General features: G+C 46.2%; 1 protein-coding gene across 1 annotated transcript in view; it reads right to left on the bottom strand.

Annotated features, from left to right (window-relative positions):
* LOC146839432 (transcobalamin-1-like) overlaps nucleotides 1–13,749 on the bottom strand; it is a 247,152-nt gene that overhangs the window by 43,985 nt on the left and 189,418 nt on the right. The window contains exon 9 of the mRNA XM_085650798.1: nucleotides 11,192–11,310. Within this exon, the coding sequence (XP_085506924.1) occupies nucleotides 11,192–11,310 (119 nt within the window). The remainder of the gene's footprint in view (nucleotides 1–11,191; nucleotides 11,311–13,749) is intronic.

The following is a 13,749-nucleotide window of genomic DNA, read 5'->3' as shown; positions in this document are numbered from 1 at the left end:
GGCCATGTTCTGTATGGTCTGTAGTCTTCAGAGGAGGTGAACTGTGATCCCTGCATAGAGATCGCTGACCTAGTTCAGTCAGCTGGAGATAAGAGCCTGGTGGATGGTGCATCTTGATCTTTTGGGTAGCCATTGAATATCTCACGAAGCATGCTGAGGATGACGATGCAGGAGGAGGAAATAGAGTTGACCTGAGTCACCATGTATAGCTTGTTATCCAGAATGATGCCTAGGTTCCTAGCGTGGTCAGTTGGGCTAGGAGTAGGTCTGAGTTCTGAGGACCACTAGGATGTGTCCCATGGGGAATTTTTGTTTCAGAAGATCAGTACCTCTGTGTTGGAAGCCGGAGTCCCAGGCCCACAATACTGTCACAAAATGCACGACATGGGACTCAACGTTAGGCTAAGTAAGGACACCGTTTGAGATAGCCCAGCTCACCCACTTAGTAGCTTGGCACGAGCAGCCAGGCCTATCTCCAAGGCACGAGTGTACAGTATGTGCATCCACACTGGTGACACCACAAATGGACTCCACACGAGTTTGATAGAATGAGTATAAATTTCATATAAAAAGATATACGATCAGACCACACGATACAAGAATCAACATATAATAAAGGGTAATATTTATCCCGGCTGGCTGGTAGGTTCAAATCCAAACCGCCGCTCTTAAAATGCTAAGCTGATCGTAATGCTAGAATCACACACTTTTGAATGGACAGACAATAATGCACTGCGCAACGATACAATCCTGTGCTGAACAAAGGAGTAATTATAAAATCCGTAACGATACACACCAGGTACCTTAATGCAATGCGCACCGCTACAAACATGTACTGCCCAATGAAGGAATAATGCAATGCGTTACACCCCAACCATGTACTTTGCAATGAAGCAATACTGCAATGTGCCCGCTACAATCATGTACTTTGCACTTAAGGAATATTGCAATGCGTAGCTACAATCATGTACTTTGCAATGAAGAAATAAAACAATGCGGGCCGCTGCAATCCTGTACTTTGCAAGGGAGAAATAATGCAATGTGTAGCGCTACAATTGTGTACTTTGTTATGCAGAAATACTGTCGGGCATCATAAGACAGTTCGGCAGTTCATTAGCAACAATATTGGCAATGTGTATTACGAGCATTGTTCCCTCTAAGGTGCGCGCCTGGGCGGCCGCACACACAGCAATCAATCTCCACGCAGGGGGCACACTGTAGCACGCATTTAAAAGGAGAGACCTTAAAGGTCTAAGTGGAGAAGTCCGGCAGAGGAGAAAGCAAAACAAGCAGTGCTATTTTAACCTGATGGACAATCATTTGCATCTGTGTATGGGGTAATCTCCATCGTGCTTAGCAGCATTTAACTTTTATTGCCAACAGATCAGAACACAGATAAACGCCGCCAAACACGATGGACATCACCCATTCACAGATGCAAATGGATGCTTTTAAATATGTTCAGAGCTCAGCTTAGCACAGACTCTTCCCGTTAATTTGTAAGCTTGCCCACCTGTACAAAACTTTTACATTAATGCTGTTTTTGGAAAAGGCAGCCACAAGATTCCTTGTTGTATGCACAGCGAGGTCTGCCAAAGATTGCGGATTTCTTTCTATTTCACTGCACCCTACAGTGAAATTTCCATTCACAAATTTTCTTTTTATTTAAATGAGATGTGTCATTAAATCCCAAAGTTTTGTACAGGTCGACAAACTAACAAATTAAAGGGGAGAGCCCGTGCAAGAGCCAAGCCCTGAAAATATTTAACAGGTAAACTCTGCACCAAACATCATGTGCATATGATAACATCTCTACAAAAGTTTATTAACATGTGGAAAATTTGTCAATAATACATCACATTATAGCACTGCATTGAGACATACTTTAAACATGAACCATGAGTGAACTAAGAGGCAAGACAATTGTCATGTAAACAGTGTATGTGCCCCAGGTTATTATAAAGCAATATTGTAGTCTATCAAATCAAACATAGGTTTTTTTAACAAGTGTTTTTCTGAACTCACATATTTGGAAGTGCTTTTCTTATGTGATAATGAAGAAAAAAAGAGTTTCGCTAAAATAAAATATTTGCCTAAGATCACACAATTTAAGCAGGGAAGCCACGATTAATTCAGGTTTTCTGAACAAATCAAGCTGTAAATGGGTACCTATTTGATTTTCCTTATGTTACACCTTTCCCTTTAACCCCTTGTGCACTTTACATCAGTTTTTATATAGCAGGAACAAACCCAAAAGTATTTGAGCAATTTACCTATGCACCAGTTACATTACACAAGGTCAGCATTCATTGTTAATAGGCCTGGGGGGATTAAGGGGCTGATTAGGATGGCGGGCGGGTAAACAGGCTGTCGGTGGTCCCGACAGAGGCATTACCATGCGACTGGTACCACGGTGGTCGCAACGCCTATCTTTTGCATTTTGTCGGGTGCTGCTGGCTTCAGCACATGCCGCAATGCAAAATGGGGATACATTACATATCCTTGCACTACGTGGCAGGCACCATGTGGTGTCTGCCACATGGTGCAGGGATACACAACCAACAGCTTGGGGCAAGGGGGTAGGGGGGCCTGCTACAGGCCCCCAATCGCTCTTTCTGCCTGCCTTTTCATGGCGGGTAGAAAGGGACATCATTATCCCGGCAGGCACCGCCACCATTGTAGGGAATTAGATGTCCCTCCGCCGCACCGGTGGGCTCAAGGAGCCTGTCGGATGTGTGGCAGTTGGGTCTCTCTGCCCGCCAACCATCTGCCCGCCATGGTATTATGGCGGGCGGATTACATGGTTCCGATGGCGGTGGGACTGCCATCATCACCTTAATCGGCCCCTAAGTGATTTGCCCAGAATCACAGAGGGTTGCTGAAATCCCAGTACTCGGTTGGTCGACAGTGTAGAGGGTCTTCAGAAAAGAGCATGAGAACCTGAGCCTACACTCTGGGGTTGTCGGCGGAAAGGAGCCTGGGTAGGGGATAAGCTGCAGTGAATTTGGAAAGGAGCATGTTAAAATATAGCAAAGCTCCTCCTTGAATCTTCTGTTGGACTGCCAAGATTGGATAATTGCATGAGATGCACCACACCCTCTCTGAAATGTCAACACTCCCTATTTGCCTTTAGACAATACCATTTAAATAATAACATTTAAAGACATAATTTGCCATATAGTTTATTTGTGTAAAAAAAAAAATTCAACTGGTCTTTCACCTGATCACCCCAGGGGGCTGACATAATGGCTCATGGTAAGTTCCATTAGTGCACACATCTCACAATAGTGTGCACAAAGACATTGCATTTCCGCTCACCTATTTAGAGGGAGCATTGATTACAACAGTCAGCCTCTTCCATAACAGTTGCCCCCACATGGATCAACGATGACCTAAATCACAGCTTCTCACTCAGTACCAGCCTCACCCTGAACCGAAGCAAAGGCTCAAGTCGCCAGAGCACTGAGAGGCTGAGAGAGTGTCCCTCCGAGCCCAACCAGGTAGTGTTCCACGATACCCGGGGGCGCGACCCCACTCTCCTCTCCTCCTTCAACAGACTGGGCCTGCCGTATAGAACTTCCTCAGTGGGGCCTCAGCGGCTCGGCCTGGCAGCTCAGCTCTCCTGGGCTTCTGGTCCGGAATGCGTCTGTTCGGAAGGTCTCAGGCGGCCGCAGGGCACACGTACCCCACGCCCTTAAGACTGCGTTACTCCGGCTGCACGTTCACCACCGCACCCTCCGGGTCTCTTCCGGGGTGCGAAGCCACACACACAACGCTAATGAGTCCTTACGCTGACTCCGAGTGCACGTTCACCAGGCACTCCTTCCCGCGGTCTCAGTTGGCACTAAGACACGCACACTGCGCTGCAGTGACTCACTTTCTTCCAGTGCACTCAATGATCAGCCGATCACCTCCACAGTCCCAGGTTGTACCAAAGCATGCATGCTGCTTCACTGAGCATTACTCCAACTCCGCTGCTCCAATATCCAGGCGCTCTTTACCAACGCCTCTGGCTGCACTTTGACACGGTTACCGTGTCCGAGCCTCACTTCTCCTTCGGTGCACTCGGTGACCAGGCACTCCTCACCAGCGCCTGCTGTGCACCACAACACACATACTGCACGTCCGAGACTCACTTCTCCTTCGATGCACACACCGACCAGGCACTCCTCACCAACGCCTGCGGTTCACCATGACACGCACCCTGCGCGTCCGAGTCTCGCTCCACCACGGATGCACACGCTGACCAGGCGCTCTTCACCAATGCCTGCGGTGTACCACAACACGCACCCAGAGCGTCCGAGTCTCACTTTTTATTCCGTGTGTCCAAGATCACAGGGCCTCAAGTTACCACAACATGCGCCCACCACGTTGCTTGAAACTTCTCCGGAAACTTTTATGTCAAGACCTCCCCCAGCTCCTCGCACCTCTCAGATCCAGACAGTCAATCCACATTCAGCAGAGACACACAGAAATGCTTAAAGCACAAAACTCAGCCACTTTCTAAAAGAGTGGCTTCTGAACACACAATGACAAAACCACTTTCATAGAAAGATGGGTTATGACACTGTGAGTTCATACATACCAAACTTCACCTCTCCATTTTAAACGTATAAGAAACCAGGCTAACAAACACACTACCCAGCCTACCCCATTCTGTCCTATGGGCATAATGTCCTTTCACCAGTGAAAAACTAAATGGAGTGTTTTTCATTGTCAGGACATAACACACACCTCAGTATATGTCCTGCCTTTTACTTACACTGCATCCTGCCCATGGTGTATGCAACAGGGAAAGTAAGGTCTGACAAGTAGTTACACTTGTCAGGACAACATGCTAACTTATCACTCTGCGTGCAGGTCCTACACTGAAGGCCTGAGTTCCCTTCTCTGCACACCTCTGCTTTACTAGCCCTTGTACACACAGTGCACATCACAGGGGACTTTACTAGTATGGCAAACATACCAATCACGGCCAACCAATTACCATTGTACTTTACACATGGAACACTTGTACTTTGACACTGATCAGCAGTGGCAAAGTACCCAAAGCATCTAACAGCAAAGGGGGTAGAGGCAAAAAGTCAGGGGTAATCACGCCAAGATATGCCGGGTCTAACACTCTGTTTTGTCCATGATGAACTTCAGGCAGTTGTCCTTCTTGCAGTTGGTGACGTCTGTCTTGCAGTTGTAGAAGCTGGTCTTGATGTTGGTGTTGTCTTCGGAGAGGGAGAGGATGAGTTGTGTGTCTTGGGCATAGGATATGATGTTGAGTCCGTGGGTTTTGACGATGCTGGCCAGAGGTATTATTTAAGTGTTGGAGAAGGTGGGGCTGAGCGCAGATCCTTGGGTTACCCCACAGATGATTTACCTGGTTTCAGAGGTAAGCAAGACTTTTTGCATTCTTCCGGAAAGGAAATAGTCGATCCATCTGAGAGTGGCTCCTTGGATGCCTATGTTATGCAGCCGTGTTATGACTGTGAGGTGGGAGACCGTATTGAAGGCTGTCGAGAGGTCTAGGAGGATCAGAGCTGCAGTCTCTCCTCATTTGAGTAGTAATTGGATATCTTGGTGCTGTGGTTGCTGCGGAATCAGTATCGGGAGTCGATAAGGAGGTTCCATTCCAGATGTGAAGAGAGCTGTTGGTTAATGTCTTTTTCTGATACTTTGGTAGGAATGGGAGCAGGGGCATTGGCTGGTAGTTGTTGAGTTCACCGGGGTCTGCTGATGGTGTCTTTAGTGGGGCATAGACTTTTGCATGTTTTCTGCCCTCAGTGAAGGTGGGCTTGCCAATTGAGGTGTTGAACAAAGGGGTGAGTACTTGGCTGATTCTGGCTTTGCCTAGGTTGAATATGTGGTGATGGCATGGGTCGCTTGAGGCCCTAGATTGAACCAAGTTCTGGATGGGGTGTCCTGTGGGGTGTGCTGGCTCCATTGAGTTAGTCAGATGTCTGTGGTGGTAAGGAGGTCATCATGTTGCTTGAAGAAGTAGTTGGCCGTGGGCTGGCGTTTGATGTTTCCGTGGATGTTGGCGATCTTATCATAGAAGAAGTTTGCAATGTTGTTGCAGAGCTCCTGTAAAAGTGGGTAATGGTTGTTGCAGCTGAGGGGTTGGAGTATTCTTTGATGATGCTGAAGAGTTCATAGCTGTTATTGGAGCTTGATTTGAATATTTAGGGTAAGGCCTTTTTCTTTGATTCTCTCAACTCTCTGTGTGAGAGGATGAGGGCTGTCTTGAAGGCGGTCTTGTCATTCGTGCCCTTGCTGGTGCACCAACTCCTTTGCAGTTGTTTACAGTGTCATTTAGTGGTCCTGAGCTCTTCAGTGTACAAATTTGCCTGCTTAGTGGACTTTCTGTGGTGTTATTGCTGATGGGAGTGAAGCTATTTGCGCAGTTGGTGATCCAATTGTTGAAGTTTCTGATGTTCTCGTCTAGGTTTCTGGAGAAGAGGGGGTGGGTAGTGTTGATGGCATTGATTCATGTGCCCATTGAGACTTAACTCCAGCTGTGGTTGAGTGCATTGGGCAGGCTGGGGGAGGTCCGTGAGCTGGTGATGTTGAAGTCGGTCCAGGTGAGTTCCATGGTGTGGCTGCGGTGTCTGCTGCAATTACCTGTAAAGTGCCAGAGACTCCAGCTGCGGTTTCTGCCTCCAAGATTCCAGACCAAGAACAAAACTCTCCCAAAATCCTTGTTGAACTTGTGAGGATACACCGGGTTAAAAACACGAACCCTCCTCCTGTTCCAGAGTTAAGAGAATTGTCGTTACCAAGAGAAGACTCCCAACTCCCTAGAGGACTGCAGCAGTGAGCGTGGCAATACCAATGAGAGCACAAGCCCAAACTGGAAAATTCTTTCGATTTCGAATCGACTCCTCCCCCAGACCCCAGCAAACCAATCACTGAACAAAAACAACTGTTGCTGGGTCTGGTGGAGGAGACAACAAAGGCCACTGCCACACCCCCACAAACGCTAAGCCTGCCGGAATGCTCCACCCTCGGCCATTGGAATTAATGGAGGGCCTCCAGCTCCGCCCTGGGCCAAGGGAATAACGCCCAAAATCGAAATGCTATTCTGGTAGTTAGCAATAGGCTGCACCCACCAGTGTGTTGTCACTGCCCTGCTTTCTGGCTCTAGGTCGAAGAAATCTTCGCCCAGCCAAAAGCATGTGCAGACACTGCAGAGCAAAGGCCATACCCCCACACCCCCCTAAAGAAAACCCCAATTTTGTACATGTTTGTTCACTGAGCACTAGCAGCCAGCACAATTTATTCCTAGCTGCTCAGTGTTTTTCAACAGGCATTTTTGTTGTCCCCCAGGGTGGGAGAGCGACGCCCATCTCGCCCCTATGCACCAGCCTCCCCTGGCTGAACCTGATGTGGTCACTGGAGGGGAAGATGGGGTTTAAAGTTTGGCCTGCAGTGTTCATGGGCTTGTGGACTAGTTGGGTGAGTCTGATGTTGTTCATGCTGTCAAAGAGATTGGTAGTGTTGATGTCATTGTGGTCGTTGAGATGGAAGTTGAGGTCATCGAGCAAAATATAGTTGTTGAAGTCTATGGTGAGGGGAATGATAAATAAAATAAGCGGTACATGGGCCCAGAGTGTGCGAGCTGCTGGGAGTGAGCGCAGTCACAAGCATTTCCATCCAGATTGATGCCAACTAACAGATGGGGCGCCCCCAATAAACAGTTGCCTCTCATGGCTCCTTCGGCACAAAGGGGACTCGAGCGTTTAGCTCAGAATGCACTTGTATGCACAGTTCAGCATACCGTAATGTCTAGCACTTCATATAGGAACACAAAGCACAAAACCGACACATGAATAATGTGCAGCCAACAGCATTGAATACAAAACACGTGCCCGTGCTCAACAGCTAGAATAGGCAGATAATATTGAGCCTGTGTGTGAAACAAAATGTGGATGCATCGGCAGAGTCACATAATAATGTGCAAACAATTTTTACTTTTTGCCTGCTTTCCCACAGAATGCACCGAATCGGCACCAAAACTGCTCCAGCCGGTGGCATCCCCAGCTCCACCCCCACGGAGAGCGCCATGCCAGCAGAATGAATGGGCTCTCTGCATCCGCTCACAGACCATTAGAGAGTGAGACCAGCACTCCTTCCTACAGCTGAGTGTCACACACAGAGTCTTCCACATCCCCAGAGAGCCAGGAATGCACATTGTCAGAGCCACCAGAATTCCAATTGAAGCCCATGTTAGATGTGAAGGACATCTAACATGGGCTTCAATTGGAATTCCATAGAGCATAATATCAAGCCCATTATCGCCGTTTTAGCGGCAGTTTTCTGGCGCTAAAGCGGCGATAATTTTATCGCCTGGCTTGATAATATGCCCCTAAGTTTGGTTGTCTACTCGTCATCTGCTTTAAAAAGGTAATGAAAAATTGCAACCCAGATTTATTGGTCCTTTTAGGATTAGGAAAATAATCAATCCAGTTGCGGTGAAATTACAACTTCCAAAACAAATTAAGATCCATCCGGTATCCCATGTATCTCTTTTAAAGAAAAGTCCTCCAAACATAAGGTTGCACGAATCACCCATGTCAATAAGAATAGATTCTGAAGAAGGGGTTGAAGTTAGTAGAATTTTAGACTCCAAATCACCAGAAAAAAATTGTGTTATCTGGGGAACTTTCATAAAACCTTCCCAAGAAACCTAAACCTGGGGGAGCCTTCATGGAGGGAGGTACTATCAGGAACATTGTAGCCAGTACACACATTAAAAACTACCAGGCTAAAATATATGTCATATTAAGAAAGGTTAAGAAATATCCACATTGGAAAAGATTCCCCCAGCTACCGAATCCGCGTGATTACATTTCCTAAACTTACTCAGCATTTCACCAGTCTTGGATTCGAGAACCTGTGGAAACGATTCCAAGAATAAAGGTCAGCGGTCAAGTTCTATCATGCGCGAGGAGGCAAAAGAGCAAAACGCGCATGCTCAAGTGTGGAACGCTGCACTTCAACTGAATCTTGTGAGACGCTGGTAGCGTCTCCCTTCAGTGCATTTCTGAAGATAAATTTGCCCTTTCTTTGCACTAGGCAGTGTCTCATCACAGAACTTGTGTAGGGCACCTGAAGTTGCCAATTTTTGAGTTATAGTAAAATTAGTAAACTCGGGCTCGAGTAGGGAAAAAGACTACTCATGTTGATAAAATCTACAATATATCTCAAATTGCGACAGTAGTCACTATGAGAACTCTCATCAAAGAATTTCCTGTTCTAATAACCTTAGAAAAAATCAGGTAGTGTCTCAGCAATTCACATTGAACGCTACTTCCAGTTTGAAGACTGTTTTCCAGGTAAGCAAAAGACTTATTTACATTTACTTGACAAGAGATTATATAGACATAGGTGGAGAGTTGGGCTGAGTTATTCTTTAACTCAATAAGCTTAGCGGCAATATCGTATGGCGAGTGCAGCATTATTTTTTTGGTGACTGACAAGTTTGTGGGGGTAGTCCAACCCGACGAGTGCGCCAACTGTGCAAGAGCATGCCCTTTGGTTTGGTCTGCTTTGTTGGACAATAAAGATGGGTACATCTTTAGCTCCTGTGGAATTTGATTAAGGTACCTCCTGACACAGGCTTGGTGCCCAGGTGCCTACTTCGTATGCTGTGCTTCTCCATTTATGACTTTCTACAGATTATCAGTACCAGGAAATCCAACCAATAATGCGAGTTAGGAGAACATGAATTTAGCAGGACACAGGTTGTTTTTCGGCTACACTTGATACAACCTGGTTTGTGTAACAAAGCATGTTTGGATCTTAGGAGCAGGGTCTAATTTAGTTCTCCCAATGGAGGTAGCTCACCGTAGGGTTGGTACCACCCAGAAGGGTGGCCAAGCATATCTGACATCCAATATTCCTGCTTGTCTAGGTGCAAAATGAGCCATGGCCAGGTGGGGGTCAGATGAAAAATCACCCCTCCCATAACAGGCTTTGTTTCTCACCTCCTGAAGGCGCGGGCAGTCCCCCCTGGGACTCAGAACTTTGTATGTGGTGGCTGGGTGGTCAGAACAAGTCATTCAACGCACTTGTAACTGGTAGTTTCTGGGTGCATGTTTTAAAAAATCCATCACTGGAATAAGTGTGAGTTTATTAATACAAGATGTTTGATACCAAACATCCCTTTTTTCAGTGAAGTCATCATGTAGCTGGGGAACTCATGTTTGACCTGTGTCCAGCAGATGTACCTGAAATGGCTTATCTGTTCACCTCTACTGGCATTAATTGAACTGACTAGCACAGGGTCCCCTCTGCTCATGTAGAGGGGTCCATACATATAGTATATAGCACCCTGCCTTAGGGCTGGATAGCCAACTGTAGGGATGACTTACCTATACTGTATGCAGTGTTTCCAGGCATGGCACAAAGGGCTGTGTGCCATGTCGTGTTTTCATGTTTGCCTGCACCGAGACACGGAGCCTGCAGTGGCAGTCTGCATGAGCTTGGCAAGGGGTCCCTTTGGGTGGCACAATACATCTTGAACTATCTTCACTAACCCATGCCCTTAGTACCAGAGGTTCCATTTACTAAGGACCTGCAGAGGGTTCTAAAGGCCTTGCCAGTTGGGGTACAATTGCACAGTTTTGGGAAAGAGATCTGGCACTGAGGACTTGGCTAGCAGGCTCCCAGTGCACATTTATTGAAAACCACATAAAACGCCGGCAAAAAGTGGGAGTGACCATGTCAAAAAGGGGCACTTTCCTACAGCACTCAATCCCAAAAGGCTCATATCTCAATTATAAATTGGGAGCGGTGGTCTCCCGTATTACCCACAGGCATTTGTTTCCCTTTCTAAATCTTGCATGGTTGCAGTCACTCAATACCCACGGATGCACAACTTCTACCTTGGACCAGGCTAGGTAGTAGCTCACCTTTAATATAGGCACACAGGTCACAGTACTTGAGAAGGGGGGGTGTCCCTCAATATCCAGAGACATGGCTCTCCTACCTAGACCCAGAGGAATGTCCCACTTCATAGCCAAAAAGCATATGGCTAGCACCACTATATTAATTGGAAGGGTGGTCCTTTTAAGACCTACAAGCATATGGCCCATACCGAGATACATAACTAATTTCATCAAATACCCACAGATGCGCAGCTCTGACCTTGGCTCAAATGAATGGCCGGCCTGGATATCCACAGATAGATGACACCTACCTTGTATTAGAGGGGTGGTCCCACTCAGCAGCTGCCAGTAGGTCCTCTCAGTGCTGCTGGCGGCCAGTCCATTAATAGAAACAATATAAGGTCCCCAGCTGCTCTGCTCCACCACGAAACTGGAAAGACATTTTAGGAGAAAATGATTATCAATCCAAGGATAAGTACATTACCTCCACCAGGGCAGCACTGTTACTAACCACAGGCGCTGCACAGCATCTCCACCAGCACAAAAGGGGTTTCATTCAAGAGCTCTGCACAGCACTACACTACACTACACAGTAACTGTTGTTAACCTCCTCAAGCATAGACCCATATTTAACTGAGGGCTCTCTATAACATGGCATAGGTATCAACGAATGGTTCTCCACGACACCTCCACCACCACAGCAAGATTATGAGACAAAGATTCTGAACAGCTCTCCACCAGGACTCATATTGTGTTGACTCTGTGGAGCACCTCCACCAATACAGCACTGTTAATAACTAAGGTTTCCACACACCTGCCTCCCAATATAGTTTACATACAATACACACAACACAAAAATGCACTATGCCCAATTCATAAGCTGATAGTTTTGGTGGCAAAGTCTAGATCTCAAACATTAGGACTTTTGATGCCCAGCAAAAGTGGCTATGATGGTTCTAGGAGTTAGGCTCCAGACAAACTTTAGTTAAGACCAGTTAGGGTCTAAACTGGTCTTCATATGAAAGTTGATGGGCTAGCAACCAAGCATTTGTTTGTTGACACTAAAACATTAGGAGCCCTTGTCTCAAACCTGGTGCCTGTGGTAGAGCTTTTTCGTGAGTGTGGGTGTGAAGCGGGCCTGAGGCACCTACTCGGTTGTCCAGATCACCAGTTAACAATGTAGAAGTGGGATTTAGATCTTATTTCCAATCTCAGCCCCAAAGAATGATATCTGTGCAAACATTAAGGCTTTAAAGAAGATTTGGATGGTTCTAGGCAGTTCTAAAATCCTGGCAGAACCATACCCAAGGGTTGAGGATGAAGAAAGAGCAGATATGTGCCTCCTACAAGTCAGAGGTGGTTCTGGTCAGGATAATGATGATGATGCAAGCTCACCAAACTCACCTAAAATGCACACACAGTTTCTTGACCCTCATGATGCTGAAATGTGTTTGGGTTTTGTTCTTGCCAGCTTGGCTCTAAAGTCCTCACGGCTCCTGGAGCAGCTCACTCTCCCTCGAGTGAACATCCATGCAGCCTTCAATCTGCTCGGAGTTCATCTGGAACTTTGAAGTCAGGATCCTGCTCCTTTCCACATCTGGTGAACAGTTCCTCATTTTCAAGGTCACAGCAGAAGGAATTGTTCCATATCCCTGGGATCTATTCCTGGCAAACCTCTTTGGTAAATGGAATATTCAACTAAGTCCTGATAAATTACAACATCTGGCCTGATTGGGTCAGTACTTATTCTACTTTAGGGCATGAGGGGGAAGCGAGGGCAAAGCCTGAGCAACCTTCAATATTGGACCGATGCAAAAAGCTGGCATGGTCTGGCTGTACATTTCCCTGTCCACCAACAATGAGTTAAAGCCCAAGGGTAGCAAGCAGGGTTTATGTCCATACGCAGGATACCATGAAAGGGAACTGCCATCTTGTTCAGCATTTACATTGTCTACCATGTGACACCATTAACGCTCCTAGCCACATGCCAGACATGCAGGCACACACCGACACACACCGACACACATGTGCATGCACGTGCACACTGATACACGTACACAGACACAGCACACACATGGATCCACATACACAGATATACATCTACACACAGGTACACACATTTACACACACACACACATGCATATTGTATAGTTCACACTATTCTTTCAGTGATTATTTTTTGTGGATTTCATTGGGGTTTTCTCAGTGTTTTCCAAACCTATTGAATGTAGTGCTTATTAGTGTTTATTAAGCTGGCTAACCCCCAAAATAGACCAAAACTTTGCTTTTCCAGTATTTATAAAACATGCTGTTTTTGTAGTGGTTGTTATAAAGCACATATTTAATTTAAAGGAGAAAAAATGCAGGGCCTCTAGTGTCTACCAATTAACAGTGTGTCCAATTGGCTTATCGCAGACTGTTTTAGGCAAAGAAAGTCAATGTATTGCACCCTCATTCACACAGATCAGAAGAACCTCTCTCACATCTCATTACCTCTCACACTTACTTTGTCAGGACACTGTTTGGTTTACTGGGCTATTCATTTATTAAAACAATAAGAATGTTATATTCAGACGCTTTAGTTAACAGCTTCCTGGCCATAGTTTGGAGTCTTTCACAAACTATTTACTGAATATTATGACATTGGAGAGGTGGTGCATCCTGCCAACAGCATAGTACTATGTGAAACCTCTACAGTTTTCAATTGCTCAAGATTCATTTGTAGCCTTGAATCCCAAGGTACCTGAAACCTAATGCTAGTAGCATGCTCATCATAGCTTCTCTGCACTCTTTGACACTTCTACATTCATAGCTGTCAAGTGTCCCCATGGAAAATGCTGTGAACGTTGTAACTTGACTCAAAAAGCCA

This window comes from Triturus cristatus, chromosome 4_1, assembly GCF_964204655.1.
Source record: "Triturus cristatus chromosome 4_1, aTriCri1.1, whole genome shotgun sequence".
NCBI classification, from domain to species: domain Eukaryota; kingdom Metazoa; phylum Chordata; class Amphibia; order Caudata; family Salamandridae; genus Triturus; species Triturus cristatus.
This window is presented reverse-complemented; position numbering and strand designations above follow the sequence as displayed.